We start from the raw sequence: 21,570 nt of genomic DNA, 5'->3' as shown, positions 1-21,570 counted from the left end.
AAAAAAAACTGGACCAAATGGGTATCATGATTAAGAATGATATACCACATATTTAGGTCACAGTGAATGAATCTTAACTGAGTGGGGAGGTTTACAGGCATAGACATGATTTGCTTTTGAAGTGTTCTGTAAATGAAAAAAATAGTAGAAAGATTAAAAGGTTACTGGTAATTCTAAAAAAAAAAAAAATAATAAGACTGCTTCTTAGTCCTTTGGACTGAACACGAAATTAATTACATTGCTTTCCAGGTCTACAAGAGAAATTAGAAATATCAGACGCTAAAAAAAAAGTTGTTCCTGAAAGAATCAGGTTGTAGACCCATAAAATGTATAAATGAGACAGCCAGTGCTAAACAAATGGAAGTAAAAACCGTTATCAAACAATCAAGAGAACACGTTCTGATACAAAAAAGAAAGTACTCCAAGGACATTAAAGCATTTTATTGAACATCCTTTATAATTAAGATTAATATACACATTCCTCTCGTTAATCTTTATTAATAAAAATTAGGTTAAACAGCCTATAAATGTGATAACCACAGATCCATTACCTGCCACAATTCCCTGACTGGCGAGCACCATTATAGCCGTTAAACCGACACTGAAAATAGCACTTTGACCAAAGTTCAGCATAGCCAGAGTAGAGGTACTTTTCAATGAAGCAGTCTCATATGTCTTCAAAAATCCATCATATCTCTGTGCTTCATATTTTTCATTATTAAAATACTACAAAATATATAAAAATGATAACTATGGGCAAACATAATTGGAATTTATTCTCTTAAGTGATTAGTATACTTTTCATCAGACTTCATGTATGGATACAACTTTGTACTGCAAACTCTATTTTAAAAATTGACTTTCAATATATTGGACTATGACACACCTTCAGTTTTCCACAATGGATTGTATTTGAAAAGTACACAAAATTTATCCAACGAACATTTACTAAATGCTTAGCTAACTCAAACCCAGATTTTAAAAAAGTCTTCAATGATGCTTCCTTCACAAAGCCTTCCCCTGGGACTCTGAACTAACAGTTCCCCCTGCCTTTAGCATATTATGCCTTCTTGTCTAGTCACCTGCACACGTCAACTCTCCCAGCAGATTATAAAATTCTGGGAGTGCAGAGATTACACAGTAATCATGTTTTTTATCACCCTCCCCCATCAAGGCACTTAGCATAGTGCTTTATATATAAGAGGCATTCAGTAACTATTTGTTAAATGGAAAAATGAACAAATAAATGAAAGAATCAATGAGACGTACTATGTTAAGCACTCTGACAGTCAAGAATTTATATGCCAGTTTAATTAGCTTAATGTTCATTCTGAATCAAGATGCTATCCGTATACGGTCATATGACATTTAACGACAGAGAAACATTCTAAGAAATGCATCATTTAGGTGATTTCATTGTGCAAACATCACGCTGTACTTACACAAACCTACATTGGTACAGCCTACTATACACGTAGGCTATATGGTATAGCCTATTGCTCCTAAGCTACAAACCTGTATAACATGTCACTGTAATGAATATTGTCGGTCATTGTATAAAAGATAAAAAATGGTACACTTGTAGAGGCACTTACCATGAGTGGAACTTGTAGGACTAGAAGTTGCTCTGGGTGAGTCAGTGAGTGAATGATGAGTAAATGTCAAAGCCTAGGACATTACTGTACACTACTATAGACTTTATAAACACTGTACATGTAGGCTATGCTAAATTTATAGAAAATATTTTTCCTTCTTTAATAATAATCTTAGCTTACTATACCTTTTTTACTTTATAAACTTTTTGACTCTTTTGTAATAACACAGCTTAAAACATACATTATATAGCTGTACAAATTATTTTCTTTTGTATCCTTATTCTATAAGCTTTTTCTCTTTTTAAAATGTTTTATTTATTTATTTTTACTTTTTAAACCTTTTTGTTAAAAACTGAAACACAAATGCACAGGTTAGCCTAGGCCGACACAGTGTCAGGTTCGTCAATATCACTATCATTCACCCCCACATCTTGTCTCACTGGAAACGTCTTCAGGGGCAATAACAGGCATGAAGCTGTCATGTCTTATGATAACAATGCTTTCTTCTGGAATACCTCCCTGAAGGACCTGCCTGAGGCTGTTTTACAGTTAACTTTTTTTTTTAATAAGTAGAAGGAGTATGCCCTAAAATAACAACAAAAAGTATAGCACAGTAAATACATAAACCAGTTACACAGCTGTTTATTATCACTATCAAGTATTATGCACTGTACACAATTGTATGTGCTACACTTTTATGACTGGCATCTATGCAGTAGGTTTGCTTACACCAGCATCACTACAAACACGTGAATAATGAGTTGCACTAGGACATTACAATAGCTATGATGTTACAGTGGCTACGATGTCACTAGATGATAGGAAATTTTCAACTCCATTATTATCTTGTGGGACCACCACGATTGCGCATGCTGCCCGCTGTTAACCAAAATGTTATGTGATGCATGACTGTATTTATGAGCAGTTATAAATTAATTCCGAAGGTAAAATCTGATGGTGCCAAACAAAAACTGAGGAGGTAAAATGGGTAATTTCTAAACAATTATTCTATCACACCTAGAAATCCTATCCTAATCTGAATCTCTAACTTACAGCACCTATTAAATTAAATGGCAGAACAAATCTTAGTGCAGTGTAAAAGGCAGAGGAAAGTATAATTAAACATATTACCTTCACAGTTTCATAATTCAGCAGTGAGTCTATAGCAGCATTACCTGCATCATTATCTGCTTTGTTCATCTCTATTCTAAATCTAGTTCTGTAAGACAAAGATTTGCACAGGTATGAAATGTATGTTATAAAAGCATAACTAGTTTCTAAAGCTTGGCTGGCCTCTGGGGAATACCTTACCTCCACCGCGTGACTGCAACTGTAAAGGCTGTGTATGCACCGAGGGTTCCGAGGGTTACCAAAGCAAACTGGGCGCCACATTTGTAATACTGGAAAAACATGTCAAAGAAAAAGTCATTGTTCTTGCCAAACAGTTTAGAATACACAACAGCAAATCTCAGTCAAAATATTTTAATAAAAATATGATGGTGAGAAATTATATATGTAAGTAATAGGTGAAAAATCAAATACCTTAGAAAATCTACTTTAGGTAACAAGGGAAGGAAGCCGAACTGCACTTGCCACATTGATACTACCATCAAATGCTAATAATAAAATAGTATAATAAGCATAAAGAAGAATTTTAAAAATCTACTTTTAATTATAAATAATGAAATTGCCTAAAGTGTTACGAACGGTGAATAGAAACAGATATTCTGAGCATATCAGTCAAATGTCACACACAGAAATCTCTGCTAAAAAAAACCTTGCAAGTACTAGTTAATGATGATCTATGTGTAGAACTGAACAGTTCTTTATAATAACATGATAAATAATTTGGACAGTCCCTTGAAGCTTGTGGCAAAATAATTAAACAAACTGCATAATCTTCCTGACATCATGAAATTTTGCTTTCAAACCCATGGGCATGCAACAGTACAATAGCTTCAAATACTCAGTGCTACTAATGAGAATGTAAGATAAAAGCTTATTATGAAAAATGTTTTACTTACCAAAACACCGCTGACAAGCATCACCTCAAACATGATGGGAAGAAGATTAAATACCAAAGCACTCAGGACAAAACTGATACCCCTTGTTCCTCTGTCAATAGCTTTAGATAAAGCTCCTGTCTGTCTGCTCAGGTGGAAACCCAGATCCAGGGTGTGAAGATGGAGAAAGACATTTTTGGCTATTCTTCGGATTGAATTTTGGGCTACCTTGCCAAATACTGCATTTCGAACTTCGTTAAAAAAGGCAGCTCCAGCTCTTGATACGCCATCTAATGATACAGTCAGGAAAAAAAATGGGTTGTAAAAATATTGGAATCATAGGAGTGTAAAACTGGCAAGGGCTCAGAAAATGTCTGTACGATGAATAATTCAGTGAATGAATATATAACAGAATATTTACACTAAAAGAAACCTAGAAATCATCTAGCCTAATGAGTACCAACCTTTCCACCACCATGAATCTCATTCAGTGTTATTTTTCCCTAGATTTCAGACATTAAAAGATTTCTTCCAATTAGAATACTTAAATAATAGTCCATATGGCCTTACTGTGGAAAAACGTATGGTATCTATTAAGGTTTTTGATCTAATCTAATTCCCCCAAGTTACGAATGATAAAATTAAGATCCTAAAAAAATCAAGTGCCCTCACTCATGTCTCCTAAATCTCATAAAGTGTCCTTTCTAATGCATGGGGACACACAGCATTCATATTCTGTTCTAATTTTTTTCATGGCTGTTGAGTATATTTTAATAAATATTAATGTACATATATATTGTTATTTAGCTATTTCCTATTTAACAGCTAATACTAGGAGCAAGAAAATAACTGGCCTTACGGAAAGGGATCTCATAAAAAGCCTAACTATTAGAGATGGTTGTTATGAATTTAATGTCTTATTTCATATTATTATTTCCTATAACTTGGAAAATGCTACGATTATCATGGAATTTTTGAAAATTATATCATACAAAGAAATTAAGAAAAAACATATCAAAAAAGATCTCGCATAAAACAATAAACATCCAAAATGCTAAGCTGTGTTTGTGGTGAAAAGGTCATCTGTTCAAATATGATGAAACCTTCCTGAAGAAAGTCAACACCTGTAGACAGATTAAAGAATCACACATACAGCCAATCAGAACTGCTGTTGCCATGGTTGCAACTGTATTCGGTGCATCACTCAGGTTCAGCATGTTTCCCGACATCTGGTTGAGGCTATCTACAGCATATTTAAACATGAAGGGGACCACAATATTCATGGCCTAAAAACAAAACAACATCAATTACTCATTATATGCAAAATATATATTTATAAAAGTACAAATATTTATCTCCAATCAGTATTTATGGTAACATTTAGATATTTGTCATTTACTGGTATTAGAATGATTTTCCCAATTTACAAAGATAAAATCTTTGGCTTTGCAGAGCTATCATTTCAGGATTTCTATATCACATGGCCATGTTAATATTCATTTACAAGCTATGTAAATTAGTCAAACGCTCCCACTTCCATGAAATCATCCCTGATCAGCCACTCAAAAATGCTCTCTCCATTATCTGAAATCCTACAGAGCACATGGAACTTACGACAAACTGTCTTATTGTTGTTTGTGTGTGCATTTTCTTTTCCTACTAGAGCCTTGAGAGTCTGTATCATATTACTCTTTTTGTTCTACCCATGCTGAGCATAATGCTTTGTATACAGTAGATATTCAAAAAATATTTTTAAGATGATTTATTCACCAAAATAATGGTAAAACTGAAATTATATAGCAAAAAGGATTGCACGTGCAGATAAATTACAAGTATCTGTGGCTGATTCACTTTTGGAAAAAAAAAAACACATCTATTTGCACCACAAAAAGATTCTTTGCCCAATAACACACCAAAAAGAGCCCAATGAATATCAAACTAAGCTTTCAATAATGAACCTATTTTTCCATGAGAATACATCAAAAGAAAATTTAAAAAGAAAATTTTAAATACATACTTTCCTATAGTCAAGGCAAATATTTAATCATTCACATTTTACATTTTCTGTAGTGATAGTATCGAAAACATCAACCATCATTTAGGAACAGGAAGTTTGTTAGATGCCACGGTTTTCCTTAAAGAAATTAAACTGATACACATAAATAGCATGTGAAAACAGTTCTATAAGGCTTAACAAAAACACTGAAATCTCAGCTCTTATTAGTGTTCCATTGTTAAGCCATCCATTTCTGTTAAACATAAGAATTTACTGTCAACAAGTCTAAGTTTAGCCAGAACTGATAGAAGCTATGTAACTCTTACCAATCAAGATTTCAAGGTAAGGTATACAAGAGTCTTAGCAACCAGTCAGGTGTTCTAACATTCAACAATATCATTAAAATACATAGCAGATACTGGGATGCTTTTAAGAATGTAATATTATGAGGTAAACTGCCTAAACATTAATGTTTCAAAATATAATCTAACAATATATGGCAGGTCCCAAATAGCATAAATGTCTCAATTCTGATTCCCTTATAACCATATAACCTCAGGCTCTCGCTTCTGCTCGAAATGGCCTCCCCTCCCCTATCCACCTCTCCACTCTTCAAAGCCCAATTTGAATCTCATTTCTATCATAATGCCTTCTCTGAAACTTGTATTCAATTTGGCAGTCTCTATTTTCCTTTTTTTTTTTATTTCAGCATATTATGGGGGTACAGATGTTTAGGTTACGTGTGTTGCCCTTGGTTCCCCCCCCCTCCAAGTCCGTGTTTCAAATATGTCCATCCTTCGGGTAGTGCACATTGCACTCCTTGTGTATACAAATACCCGTCTCCTTCTCCCTCCTCCCCCCTCCTCCCGCCGCCCTCCCCCTTCCCCAGCATCCAATAGATGTTGTTCTGATATGTGCATTTATGTGTTGATTAGTTAATACCAATTTGATGGTGAGTACAAATGGATCCCGTTCTTCTGCTCTTGTGGTGCCCCACTTTGGATAATGGGCTTAAGTTTAATCCAGGAAAGTGTAAGAGGTGCTAGATCACTGTCATTTCTTATGATTGAGTAATATTCCAATGTGAACATATACCATATTTTGATAATCCACTCATGGATTGACGGGCACTTGGGTTGTTTCCACATTCTTGCAATAGTGAATTGTGCTGCCATAAACATTCGGGTGCAGATGTCCTTATCGTAGAATGTTTTGTGCTCTTTTGGGCAGATGCCTAATAGTGCTATTGCTGGATCGAATGGTATTTCTATTTTTAGCTCTCTGAGGTATTTCCAAATTCTTTTCCACAGAGGTTGCACTAATTTGCAGTCCCACCAGCAGTGTAGAAGTGTTCCTGTCTCTCCACATCCTCGCCAACATTTGTTGTTTTGTGTTTTTTTGATCGAGGCCAATCTCACCGGGGTTAGGTGATACCTCATTGTGGTTTTGATTTGCATTTCTCTAATGATTAGAGATGTTGAGCATTTTTTTATATGTTTGCTGGCCATTATTCTATTTTCCATCTCTTATCTTTTGGTTATAGTTTATGCCTCAATATTTATCATCTTTATGATATATTTCTCACTCACTTTATATGTATATATGCATGGATATACCGCCTTCTTAATGTACAAACCTTTCGTGACAAAACAAACATTTAGTGAACAACAGCTGTATCAGTCAGGTATGGTGCTAGGTACCTTTCATAAAGGTGAGGGCGGAAAGAAATAGTAATTCTACAAAATGGGTATTATCTCTACCGTTGAGGAAACTCAGGTTCCCTGACGTTTAATTACTTGTCTGGTAAGCAGCAGAGCTGAGACTAAAATCCAGATCTGGCTGATCCGAAGGTAGTGAGTTATCTCACTTGATTGTTCAGAGTCAGTTACAGCTTTAACTCCTGTTCTACTACTTTCCCCCCACTCCTCACTACTGCACGTGACTACTCTTAAAAACAAAACAAAACGAAATCCAGATCTGACACCTGAAGTCGGAATTTTTCCTAGTATATCAGCCATATTAGCAGTTTACATACATTTTACTTCTTTTGCACTCTAAAATGGATACTCTCAATTGCACTGTTTAAACCAGCTACAGTTGTAAAATATGTCACAAGTAATTTAAATAATTTGAGCAGACTCCTGGTTTTCCACATAAGTCCACATTCCCTCACCTGCATTCCAATACACTTTCTTGAGTAGGAGAAAAAGCGATAGTTACAACTAGCATTCAATTCAATTCTCGTAACTCACACTATAGCCACAGCTATAGTGAGTGATGACTGAAACTAATGTATCACCGATGAAGTTGTGCCATTTTACTTTCTTGAAAATGTTTTTGAGTTTAGTCACATTTGGGAGCATCCCTGTGTATAGAACACGTGAATGTCATCCGTCCTGTGTTGTTACTGGCAGAAAAAGGGCAATTAGCACAGTGCTAAAACATGGTACTACCTCTAAATAATAACTGCATACTGTCAGTTTTACCATAAAAGTAATTTTAAAAAGGAAAGAAATATACCATATGTATTAAAAAAGGAAAGAAATACACTAAAGAAATAGGATTATATTACGTGTAGATGTTCTTATTAATATGTATGTGTAGGTTTCACTGGCCTTGTGATATTTTGGGGCAGGGGTGGCAAATACTAGTTTCCCCCAATATCCCACCTTCAGCAGAACTAGACTTAAGCCATCCCAAATGAGAATATGTTTTTAAAACTTTTAATTGTGAAATAATTATAGACTCACAGGAAGTTGCAAAAGTAGTATGGAGACCCATGTACCCTCTCCTTAATGACATCTTATATAGCTGTAGTTCAGTATCAAAACCAGAAAGTTAACATTGGCACACTACTGTTAACTAGACTACAGAACTCACTCAGTTTTCACCATTTTTAAACCTGTACTCGTGTGTATGTGGGGGCAGGTATATGACTGTTTACATGGTTCTATGAAATTTTATCCTATGTACAAATTTGTGTAACCACCACAATCAAGATACAGAACTATTCCACCACCACAAAAGAACTCCTTTGTGCTACCACTTTATATTCACTCCCATTCTATCCTGTCTTACCCTAGTCCTTGTGCCCTGGCAACCACTAATTTGTTCTTGATCTCTATAGTTTAGTCATTTTGAGAATATTTTAATATTATAAATGGAATCATATAGTATTAATAGCTAATCTTTTGAGACTGGCTTTTGTTTCACTCAGAATAATGCCCTTGAAGTTCATCAGAGTTGTGGCATGTATCAAGAGCTCATCCTTTTTTATTGCTGACTATTATTCTATAGATTATTTATTCAACCATTATTCAATTCATTCCATGGACTATTTATTCAACCATTCACTCTAAAGGACATTTTGTTTGTTTCCAGTTTTGGGCTATTATGAGTAAAGATGTTATTAACATTCTCATACAGGCAGACATAAGTTTTCATTTCTCTGGATAAATTCCCAAAAGTCCAATTGCTAAGTCATATGGCAAGTCTATGTCAAACTTTTTAAGAAACTGCTACACCCTTTCCAGAATGGTTGTACCATTTTACAATACCAACAAAACATGAGTGATCCAGTTCCTCTGCATCCTCACCAACACGTGCTATCATTTTTTTTTATTTTGAAACTGTTCTAATAGGTGTGTAGTAATATCTTATTGTGGTTTTAATTTGCATTTCCCTAATGGCAATAACGTTGAGCATCTTTTCATGTGTTTATTTGCAATTTGTATCTCCTCTTTGGTAAAATATCTGTTCAAAGTCTTTTGTACATTTTATAATTGGATTGTTTTTCTGCTGTTGAATTTTAAGAGTTTCTTAATGATATAAGGGCTCTGTTACATATGTGGTTTAGAAATATTTTCTCCCAGTCTATTGTCTTTTATCCTACCAAGGAGCCCAAACTCCCACTCCACTCAGCAGTAATGAGGAACCCCCTCTCCTTGGAGTCAACGGAGGCTGAAGTGGGAACCTGGACTTTCATCCCCACCTGCAGTAATGAGGCAGCACCCCTAATTCCACTGAAGCAGTATCATAAGGAGGCCGGCTAAAGAGAAGATTCACATAAGATCCAGAGTCCTATAACATAATATTCAACATGTCCAGATTTCAATAAAAAATTATCATTTCAAAAATCAGGAAGATATCAATTTGAATAATATAATCAACAGGTACTAATACTGAGGGGACACAAATATTAGAACTGTCTGACAAAGAAATCAGAGCAGCCATCATAAAAGCACTTCAAGGAACATTTATGAACATGCTTGAAATAAGTGAAAAAAATAGATGTCTCAGCAAATGAATAAAGGACACCCTGTTGGCTTTGAAGATGGAGGAAGAGGCCATGAGCCAAGGAATGCAGGCAAATGCTAGCAGCAGGAAAAGGCAAGGAAACAGATTTCTCCCAAAAGCCTCCAGAGGGAGCACAGCCATGCCAAATATTAATACCTTTATTTTGATCCAATGAAACCTAATTTTGTACTTCGGACTTCCAAAATGTAGGATAATAAATTTGTGTTGTTTTAAGCTACTAAGTTTATGATAATTTGTTACAGCAGCTATAGGAAACAAAGAAAATTCAATAGGTAAAGGATAGCCTTGGTGTTGGGAAAAAAAAAAAAGAACCTCCACTTAAACCTCATACAAGAATTAATTCAAAATGGAGCACTTCTGCCAGTTCAGATTTAATTTTTTAAAAACTGGAACACATGTCTAAATGTAAAAGATAAAAATATAAAACTTTTGGATGAAAACATAGAAAATCTCCATGACCTTGACTTAGGCAAACAGTTCTTATACATGACAACAAAAGCATAATCCATAAAGGAAAAAAATAAACTGGAATTCATCAAAATTAAAAACATTTGTTCTACATAAGATGGTATTAAGGGACTTAAAAAACAAGCTACAGACTAAAAGAAAATTTCTGCAAATCATGTATCTGAGAAAGGTTCACAGCCAGAATATATAAAGAATCTCCTAAAGTCAAGAGGCAAAACAAATAGCCCAATTAAAAAATGGACAAAACACTTAAACACTTCACAAATGCTTGATATATGCAAATTAAAGCCACAAGATACCACTATATACCTGACAATACCAAGTGTTAGCAAAGAAGCAAAGCAACAGAAACTCTTACACGTTGTGGGTGAGAATACAAAAACAGCTACTCTAGAAAACGGTTTGGCAGTTTCTTAAAGAGTTAAAAATATACTTAGTATGATCCAGCATTCCACACCTATGTATTTATCCTACAGAAATGGAAACTTACGTCAAACAAAAACCTGTACCTGACTGTTTATGACAGCTCTAGTTATAATTGCCCAAATGTCCTTGAATGGGTGAAGGGATAAACAAACTGTTATATCCATACCATGGAATATTACTGAGCAATGAAAAGAAACTGACATATTCAATGGCTTGAGTCAGCTCAATTATATACCACATGATTCCATTTATATGGTATGCTCAAAATGACAAAATTACAGTGACTGAACACAAATCAATGTTTCCAAGAAGTTAGGGGTCTAGAGAGGATATGACTACAAACGTGTAACACAAGGGTGATTCTGGGTGTGATGGCACTTTTTTGTGTCTTGACTGTGGTGATAATCACATGAATATACACATATGTTAAAAATCATAGACATGTGTAACAGAAAGAGTACATTCCACTGCTTATACATTAACATTAATTAAAAAAATAAAGTTAGTGTTTCAGGTCACAACATACCTGGTTCCCTAGGGATAGGAGATGTCTAAAAATAAGTCTAGATGACAAAGTACTTCAACCAAAACTGATTCAATATAAAGTTTCATATACCTGTTACTTTCTAAAAATTAAGAAAATGGTTATTTTTACTAGATCATAATCCTGTGACAAAAGGTATATTTAATCTATGACTGCAATGTACACATTAAGTACAAGAGAAATAAAGAGACTTATGCTCATAAAACTTTTCCCCTCTCCAAACCCCTAGGTCAAAAAAGCTTAACTCATACATGTAATCTGCTAAACTCTTGAATTTTCAGAGACTGGCATATCATTAAGAAATTGAGTTCACCCAATTTTTAGCACAAAAATATACAATTTGGGGCACTAAAGAATAGAGTTAAGGGAAAAGTAAAATCACCATAAAGGACAGTCAAAGGTATGCCATATCTACATGATGCCAAAACTACTGGTCAATGTGGTAAGCTTGCTGAGAGTCTCAAATTCCAGATTTAATTATCATTAGTCATCCGAGGAACCCAATTCTTTTAGATTTTTAAATATCCAAATGCCTCAATAATTAATCTCTTTCAGAGTGGCTTTTGTTAACTAGGGGCTCTGTAAGCAGTGCTGCCAAGAAGGGTCCAATATATCTGAACAAGTAGAAATTTGTTTCTTTGTTTAATTGTCTCTCTAGTCACAAAAGAATCAGAAGGAGATAAAGAAAATAAAGACCAAGGACACTAAAGGGAGACTTGATTAGCAAAGCAAAAGAAGGGGGAAAGAAAACTGGACAAGGTACGTGGATCATTTGTAAAGACCATCAAGGTAGCGGTAGAATCTTCACAGAAATGAAGTCTCTATTCTTTTAAAGGAAAAAAAAAAAAACAAGCAACAACAACAAAACAATTACATGAGTTTATCAAATGGAAATTCTTTTATACTTTATAAAATAAGTTATTGATTCATGAAAATTAGACCAGGGTAATAAAACAAATCACATAAAAGATTTTCATCATATAAAAGAAAGTTTACTTTGAGTATTAGAGAGTAACCTGAACAGAAAATAGCCCATTGAACCCAATCCTTGCAACATAGTTTTTTTTGTTGTTTTTTTTGTTTTGAGACAGAGTCTCACTCTGTTGCCCGGGCTAGAGTGAGTGCCGTGGCGTCAGCCTAGCTCACAGCAACCTCAAACTCCTGGGCTCAAGCGATCCTCCTGTCTCAGCCTCCCGAGTAGCTGGGACTACAGGCATGAGCCACTATGCCCGGCTAATTTTTTTTCTATATATTTTTAGTTGTCCAATTAATTTCTTTCTAATTTTAGTAGAGACGGGGTCTCGCTCTTGCTCAGGCTGGTCTCGAACTCCTGAGCTCAAACAATCCGCCCGCCTCGGCCTCCCAGAGAGCTAGGATTACAGGCATGAGCCACCGCGCCCGGCCCTTGCAACATAGTTGAATATGGATTCTGAGAAAGTGAAGCAAGAGGTATGACTAACCTACATGAATAAAAGATACACTGAAGACTCCATATGCAAGACTGTTATATAATATTTTAAGAAATTTGTTCATTGTTTTTCACATAATAGTTTGATCAGGAGACTATAAACATAACAGAGCTGAGATGTATAAATAGAAAGGAACTGTATGTCACTGTCAAGTAACAGACACCTAAACACGGGTATAGGCAAATTGAAAATCAAGAACTCAAAATATTCATAAAATAAACTTGTTTTACCTTATTTTACAGCTGAAGCCCTCAGAACTGAAAGCAAATTAAAGAATATGGACAAGCAGTTGATTTATACAGTGTCAACTCTACTAATCTAACCTATAAGTCCTTGTATCTAAGACCTCTAGGAGATAAAAAATTTGGAGGGGAAAAGTACATCAGACTAATACTTAATGAACAATCTCAATGCAACCAGTAGAAGTTAAATGATGTGTAAACCTGATTCATTTTTTTTTTAGTGAAAATATCAACATTTTCATTTTTTTTCTTTTTCTCAGATACTTTAGATTGCCTATAGGCTGGCCCCTCCCCTGGGGGCTATGCCTCTTTACTTTGGTATTATGGACTCGAAGTTTCACTTCTGACAATTTTAATGACATGTGAGTTGTTAGAGGTACTTCACAGAGTCCCTTCCACTTCTCTGCTTCCAACTGGGGCAGGGACCTGAAAAAGGCAAACTCATGCATAGTGGTTAGCACCTGACCCACTCATTTGACATATTGTTTTTACTCTATTCTCTTTTACTTACGGTTATATTACCATACTTACCCCAGGGTACTAGGAAGGGTCTCTCATAAATTATTTTTTAGGGGCTTAACTTAAGCCTGTTTCTAAAGGGCTACCCTTATCCAAAGGAGGGCAAGCGGCAACACCCTATCTCATTTTAGACGGGTTTTTTGTATCAATTCCAGGATGTATGTAATTTCTATTCTAGGTGTAGGGCTTTGATTACTTGTTGGGTTACCTCTGCTACAAAGGAGGGTCCATTATCACTCTTATGAAATGTCCAGCACTCAGCAGAGTGTGCTCCTGGGTCCTGTTGACAATGGGTGGCCTGCTGATGTCCTTGCTGCAGGAGGAGGAGCTGCCAATCCATCTCTGTAGCTGTCTGTCCACGGCATCCATCACCAGCATGCCATTCTCTATCTGCTCAGCCTCTTTCCCTGGACTGAACGATGTGCAGGCTTCCTGAGGCCTGAACTTCAAAGCGCAATGGCAGTCTCCTGTATACTTCATCAGGCCCTGGTATTCGTCCAGCAGGAGCTCGGTGGTACCCACCCTGGAGGTAAGCTTCTGCCACTTCTGAAACAACCCAGGTGATCCTGCTGCTCGCCCAGGTCCGCCTCCTAGGCCCGCTGTGATGAGTTTCTCAGTCACCACTTGTCTACAGCTGCCTCACTATCCCCTGGTCCCCTCCCCTGCCACTCTCTGCCTGGCTCGCAGAGAACCAGGCATGGCTGGTGCCAGGGATTGGGGTGGCAGATGGGGGCAGGGACCCCCCTGGACCAATTCTGTCCACATAGCTAGTGCCAATCAAATCCCCACTGTCAATTTTCCCAAGGGCTCCTGTGGGGATATTTCGAGGCGGGCGGTTCCAGTGCCCCTCCTTTGCTGTCTGAGTCCTGAACCTAAAAAAAAAGAACAACTATTTGCTCTCCTGGAGGCTTCCTGAAACCTGGAGTCTGTTGCAATTTTGGGCAATGTTCCTTTCAAGGTCCTTCTTCTTTACAAAAAGTCAGTCTAGGGCAGCTTTTTCGCCCTTTCCTTTTGACTGTTTCAAAGGACCCTGCCAGAAGCTGTTCTTGCACATTCAAGCCCTCTAGCTGATATTGCTGTAAATTGCTCTGCTATAGCTATGGATTCCCTCCGGCCCAAATTGAGTCTGCTGCCAGGAGAGACCATTCTTAACCCTGAGTCATAATTTACTGGGTGTGGGACCGAAGATTTAGTTCAGGCGGTGTCCTCTCCAGCCCCTCCCATGGTGCCAGGATGGTGGTGGCGGCAGGCATTCCTTCCCCCTTGCTGCACTCCGCTTGGCAACAGGGTGTGTGCACCAGTCCTCCCTCCTGCCAGGCCCACCCCTGGGCTGTGGCCCTGCCTAGCTCCTCACTCCAGCCAGCTGTGTAGCTCTGGCGGCAGGGGCGGGAGGGGGAGGACCTCATTTATCAAAAATCTTACAAACACAGATCATTTTGTATACCATAAACGATGAGTTTATCTCAAGCAGAGAGCTTGAGACTTAACATTTTAACTCTGCAGTAGCAGGTCAACCATTTGAGCTCTGAATTTTCCTTGATATAATTTGCCTTTTAGTAAAAATTTGTGCACAAGAATTGGCCATCCTAGAAAACTTGGCCTGCCTTTGAACCTTATACAAATACTTGCAAGTAGAGGTGCCATAAACCAACCGGGGTGCCCAAAGGGGGTCATTCTTCTTGTCTTTCTTTATTTTAAAGGATTTAAGAGGCAATGGAGAAGACCCTTTAGAATGCACCTCCAAATCAAAATTAGGGTCCAAACAACAAATTCCTGGGAAAAGAACCAACATCTCAGAATAAACCCAATCAACCACTTTTTCTCACACTCCATTCAAGTGGTACCAACTACCACTTTTCTTCACACTCCACATAAGCAGTACCACAATACAAAATCTCATCAGGCAAGTGCTACAAAAACTCACAAACACACACAAACAATATAGGGAATTCTCAAAACAAACAATCTAAAATGCCATGGCTTGTCAAAAAAATGAGATTTTTCATTTAACAGCCACTTCTCCTCACACTCCATCACATACATTAGATTCCAATAACACCATTGTCTTTACACGAGAGTTCATAGCTATAAGTTAACCATTCAGTCAAAGTTTTTCCCAGGGGACTCTGAGATGGAAGTTCCTTATGTTGCAATAAAATGCGCAAATAACAGACAATACAGGGGATACAAAAATTCCAGGGCCTATCAAACAAATGAGAATCCAAAGGGGACAAATGCCACCCCAAGTGGAACCTCAACCAGTGCCTCAAATGTCCTACCACAGGGCTGGAAGATTCACAAATGGAAATCCAAAAGGGATAAACACCACCACAAATGGTCATGGGAATCCAAAGGAGACATCACCCCAACTGGAAGGTTCAAAACCCTCCCCAAACGGGTGGCCTAATCCTCTTGTTTCCTGGGCCCCCAACAAATGCCCCACAGGGCTGGAAGATTCAAAACCCTCTCCAAATGGGTGTTCTAATCCCCCTGTTCCCTGGGAAACCCTCCCCAAATGGTGGCCTAGTCCTCCCATTCCCTGGGAACCACAAATGAACTCCAAATTCAAACCGGGTTCCATAGTTCCGCTTAACCTCATGATTTCCATCCCCAAAAAGTGCCTCAAAACAAAGCCAACAAGAAGGTCTGAACCCCTCCCCACCAAATGGGTGGTATCGAGGTCTCAGGGTATACTTACTCAACAAATGGCTGAGGCTGTGCAGACATTTCCAAATCCATTTCCTTCTCCTCACCTCAGTTCAGGTTGTGGGGAGCCACATCTACTTCGGGGAGACAGAGACAGGGGCTCCCCGGAGCTAAAATAGGCTCTGGCAGCTGCTGGGGCTGTCCCTTGCTCTCTCACCTCAAAAAGAAATTACTCCTACCTACGAAGACCCATGGCTTTGACCCAGGGCTGCTCCCTCCCTCTTCCAGCAGTCATGGGGTGCCATTCCACCACGGTGTCGATAGGCCCACCCAGGGATGGCAAATTCTGTTACCAAAAGTTCAGCACTTGTCCCCAAGGCTGCATCAGAAGAATGAGGACAAGTGGTTTGAGGAGGAGGAAAGAGGAGTTTATGAATTTGTCAGCAAATGAGGAGGTTGAAAGACTCCTGTCTCAAAGTACCAACGTCCTGTCATTAATTTTTGTTAATATGGCCTTGTACCCTAAAATTTGTTTGACCTATTAATAAAATTAGCAGGTATCTGGATTAACTGGTAATAAGTTAAAATATATTGCAGGGTAGGACTCTCAGTTTCCTGTCTGACTTACAAAGAGCTTGGAAATCATGACTCCCATACTCACGATAAGAAAAAAGCTGAACTGAAAACCAACAACTCTTCTTGGATCCAACAGAGAATTGAGGTCACAGAGCAAGCTACTGCCCTGAAAACTGGAGAAACATAAATATATGGAATCACAGCTTACTGGCAGAAGAAGGTGTGGCTGGAACCAGTAAATGGTAGGCAGGAACACTTAAAGGACAACTGATTAATTGCGGGAGAATAAGCAAGGACTACACCTAAAGATTAAGACTCCTAGGGGTACAAACTTTCATGACTATTACCTCCAATATCCTTACCAAGTTTTTAGGGTAAATATATAAGAAAAATTCCCTCATATTTCAAGCAGGGAGAGAGGAAAAGTAACCATTTTGTAATATGTCCAGAGTATTCTGTTTTCATTAACAAAGGGTTTCTCCCTCAAGGGAAACTATATTATCAAAGCCTAACGGACTTGGAATTTATCAGAGTATGACCATCATGGCGAAAGGGAAATACCCAGTTCCACCTCCTCCAGCCTTCCTGTTTCATCTAAGTGGAAAGGGGAAAGCTTAGAAGCACTTGTGAGTGTCACATCCTAGGGACACAGGCTTCACCAAAAGTCTGGGACCTAATCATAGGATTATAGAAGGATTCTCCCCACCCCACTTACCATCACATCAATAAGGTTCCTCTATAATAACAAGATTACAACTGAAAGGATTGTAAAATTCAGAACCTATTTAAAAAGGAGCCTTTAGGGAAACTCAAAGACAATAGGGGAGATAAAGACACTAGAGGAAATTCTAGCCTCTGACACCTACAGCTACAACAAATATTAGAGATAGCCAACTCCTAGCCTTTATAACATAAATCACGTTAAAGGCCTATTTATCTCAGTATCTTTTACTCCAAAGGCTGCGTCCAGCTTTCGAAAAAAATTACAAGGCATACTAAAAGGCAAAAAACAGTCTAAATAGACAGACTAAGCATCAGAACCAGACTCAGATAAAGCAGAGATTTTAGAATCATCAGACCAGGAACTTAATGTGCTAAAGGCTCTAATAAAAAAGTGGATAGTGTGCAAGAACAGAAGGGTAATGTAAGCAGAGACAGGGAAAACGCTAAGAAAGAATGAAAAGGTTATAAGGTTACACAGGAGATCAAAAATACCATAAGAGAAATGAAGAATGTCTTTGATGAGCTCATCAGTAGAAAAGAATCAGTAAGCTTGACAATTTATGTCAATGGAAACTTCACAAAATGAAAAGCAAAGAATAAAAAGAATTTAAAAATGGAAAAGAATATGTAAGAACTATGGGAAAATTATAAAAAGTATAACATATGTGTACTGAGAATACCAGAAGGAAAAGAGAAAAAGAAACAGAAGAAATATTTTGAAATAATAATGGCTGAGAATTTTCTAAAATTAATGAAAACACCAAACCACAGATCCAGGAAGCTCAGAGAACACTGAGCATAATAAATCCTAAAAAAAACTACACTTTGGCATATCACATGCAAACTGCAAAAAAAAAACCACAAAACACAAAGATAGAAAGAATCTTAAAAGATCAAGTACATACTAACATCTAGGCAGGAAAAAAATTATTAAAAAAAAATAACAAAGAATCCAGAGGGAATAACACCTATAAAGGACCAAGGATAAAAATAACATTGCTCAAACAATTCAGCAAGAAAAAAAACAAACAACCTCATCAAAAAGTGGACAAAAGATATCAACAGAAAATTTTCAAAAGAAGATAGATAAATGGCCAACAAACATATGAAAAAATGCTCAATATCACAATCATCAGGGAAATTCAAATTAAAACCATAATGAGATACCACCTCACTCTTATCAGAATGGCCATTATTTAAAAGTCAAAAAACAACGGATGCTGGTGTGGATGTAAAGAGAAAGGAACACTGTCGGTGGGACTGCAAATTAGTACAGCTTCTATGGAAATTCCTCAGAGAGCTAAGAGCAGACCTCCCATTCAATCCAGCAATCCCAATACTGGGTATCTACCCAAAGGAAAATAAATCATTTTATGCAAAAAGACACCTGCACTTGAATGTTTATTGTAGCACAATCTACAACTGCAAAGACACAAAGATATGGAATCAACCTAAGTGCGCATTAATTCATGAAAGGATAAAGAAAATGTGGTGTGTATATATGTATACACACACAAACACAAACACACATATACCCTGGAGTACTACTCAGCCATAAAAGGAATGAAATAATGTCTTTCACAGCAACCTGGATAGAACTGGAGACCATTATCCTAAGTATCTCAGGAATGGAAAAACAAATAGCACATGTTCTCACTAATAAGTGGGAGCTAAGTGATGGGTACACAGGGGCAGAAAGAGACACAAAGGACATTGGAGACTAAGAAGGGGGAGGTTGGGAAGAGGGTGAGGGATAAAAATTTACCTATCAGATACAATGAACACTGTCCTGGTGACTGGCACACTGAAAGCCCTGACTTCAGCATTACACAGTGTGTCCATGTAATGAAAACATTTGTACCCCTTTAATATTTTGAAAGAAAAAAAATAACATTGGACTTTTCTTCAGAAACTATGTAAGCAAATAGAGTGGACTAAAATATTTAAACTGTTAAAAGGAAAAAAAATACCCACCAATCTAGAATTGTTTGTTCCCAGTGGAATTGTCCTTTAAAAGTGACAAAAAATAAACACTTTCCAAAAAAAGCAAAAATTGAGGGAATCTGTTGCCAATACATGTGTCTTCTAAGAATTGTTATTAAAAAAAAAAAGTTCTTCAGAGATAAAGAAAATGATATAGAACAAAAGCTCAGATTTCACGAGTAAAGGAAGCATATTAGAGAAGGAGTAAATTAATATAAAAGCATTTATTTTTTATTCTTAATTGATCTGTTAATAGATAACAGTTTCTTCATATTAATAACAGCAACAATGTACTGGGTAATTAGAGATTATGAATAGGTAGAATGAATGGCAGCAATGTATAAGTGATGAGAGGAATAAATTGGGAATACTGTTATGCACACTACCCATGAAGCAGTATAATGTTATATGGAAGTGAACTTAGATTGGTTATAAATATACATTGCAAATTCTATGCCAACCACTAAAAAAACTGAAAAATTTAATTAGAATGTCAAGATTAGAAAAAACAAAATCATATAAAGTGCTTAATTAAAGCCAGAGAAGGAAGAAAAAGATTAAAAGAAAACTGAAACAAAAACAAAAAACAAAGAGCGTGGGCAATGAATAGAAAACAGCTATGCATATGGTCAATATTAATCCAATAGTTATCAGTTGATCATTTTAAATGTCAATAGTATAGACCAATTAAAAGACCGATTGTCAGAGTGGATTAAAAAAACATAATCTAACTACAGACCCCATTTTAAATATAAAGACATGATGGATTAAAAGTAAATATAGGAGAAATATATACCATGCTAACACTAATCAAAGTAACTATATTAATGGAGTAACTATATTAATGTCAGACAAAGCAGACTTCAGATCAAGGAAAATTAACAGGGATTAAAAAGGGGGCATTACATAATGATAGAGAGGTCAAGTCTCCTAAAAGATACAACAATCTTTCATGTGTATTCATCTAATAACAAAATATCAAAAATGCGTGAGGCAAAAACTGATAGAACAGGCAAAAAATATATAGATAAATCCTCTATTACAGTTGGAGACTCCAACACCCCTTCATCAGTAATTGACAGATGTATTTGGTAGAAAATCAGTAAGCATATAGTTGAAATAAACAGCACCATCAATCACTTGATTCTAAATGGCACCTACAGGATACTCTATCCAATAACAGCAGAATGCACATTCTTCTCAAACTCAGAGATCATTCACCAAGATAAACCTCATTCTGGGCCACAAAACACATCTTAACAAATTTAAAAGGGTATACATGACATGAAATATGCTCTCCAACAAGAATGGAATTAAATTAGAAAACAATAACAGAAAGGTGGCTAGAATATCCTAAAGATTAAACAACATGCTTTTAAATAACACATGGGTCAAAGAAGTCTCCAGAGAAATTTTTAAATATTTTGAACTAAATAGAAATGAAAATACAACTTACTAAAATTTGTGAGATGCAGTGAAAGCAGTGCTTAGAGGAAAATTTATAGCATTGAATGCATACATTAGAAAAGAAGAAATATCTAAAATCAGTAATCTACGCTTCCACCTTAGTAAACTAGAAATAGAAGAGCAAATTAAATCCAAAGTAAACAGAAGAATAAAATTGGAACAGAAATCAATGAAATTGAAAAGAGGAAATCAACAGAGGAAGTTAACAATAAGGAGTCATAAAATTGATAAGGCTCTAGTCAGGCTAACAAAACAAAAAAGAGAATACATAAATTTTTAATATCAGAAATGAAAGAGGAGCCATCGCTACTGATTCTATGAACATTAAAAGGATAATAAAGGGATGTTATGAGCAATTCTATGCCCACACATTGTATAACTTAGATGAAATGGACAAATTCCTTAAAAGATCCCTTTCTATAAAAGGAGGAATAAATTGAATACGTCTATATCTTTAAAGAAGTTGAATCAATAACTAATAACCTTCCAAAACAGAAAGCACCAGGTCTAAATGATTTCACTGGTGAATTTTACCAAACGCTTAAAGAAGAAATGATGCAAATTTTCTATAATTTCTTCCAGAAAACAGAGGTAGG

General features: G+C 36.6%; 1 protein-coding gene across 1 annotated transcript in view; it reads right to left on the bottom strand.

The window, feature by feature from the left end:
* The window catches only part of ABCB7 (ATP-binding cassette, sub-family B (MDR/TAP), member 7), a 111,435-nt gene that overhangs the window by 16,830 nt on the left and 73,035 nt on the right, over positions 1 to 21,570 (bottom strand). Inside the window, exons 5-9 of the mRNA XM_012664078.1 lie at positions 4,752 to 4,884; positions 3,620 to 3,888; positions 2,907 to 2,995; positions 2,727 to 2,814; positions 552 to 726 (exon numbers count right to left, since the gene is read on the bottom strand). Coding sequence (XP_012519532.1) covers positions 552 to 726; positions 2,727 to 2,814; positions 2,907 to 2,995; positions 3,620 to 3,888; positions 4,752 to 4,884 — 754 coding nt within the window. The remainder of the gene's footprint in view (positions 1 to 551; positions 727 to 2,726; positions 2,815 to 2,906; positions 2,996 to 3,619; positions 3,889 to 4,751; positions 4,885 to 21,570) is intronic.

Source organism: Propithecus coquereli, unplaced genomic scaffold (genome assembly GCF_000956105.1).
Source record: "Propithecus coquereli isolate 6110/MARCELLA unplaced genomic scaffold, Pcoq_1.0 Scaffold86, whole genome shotgun sequence".
NCBI classification, from domain to species: domain Eukaryota; kingdom Metazoa; phylum Chordata; class Mammalia; order Primates; family Indriidae; genus Propithecus; species Propithecus coquereli.
Note: the sequence above shows the minus strand (reverse complement) of the source record. Positions and strands in the feature narration are given on the sequence as shown.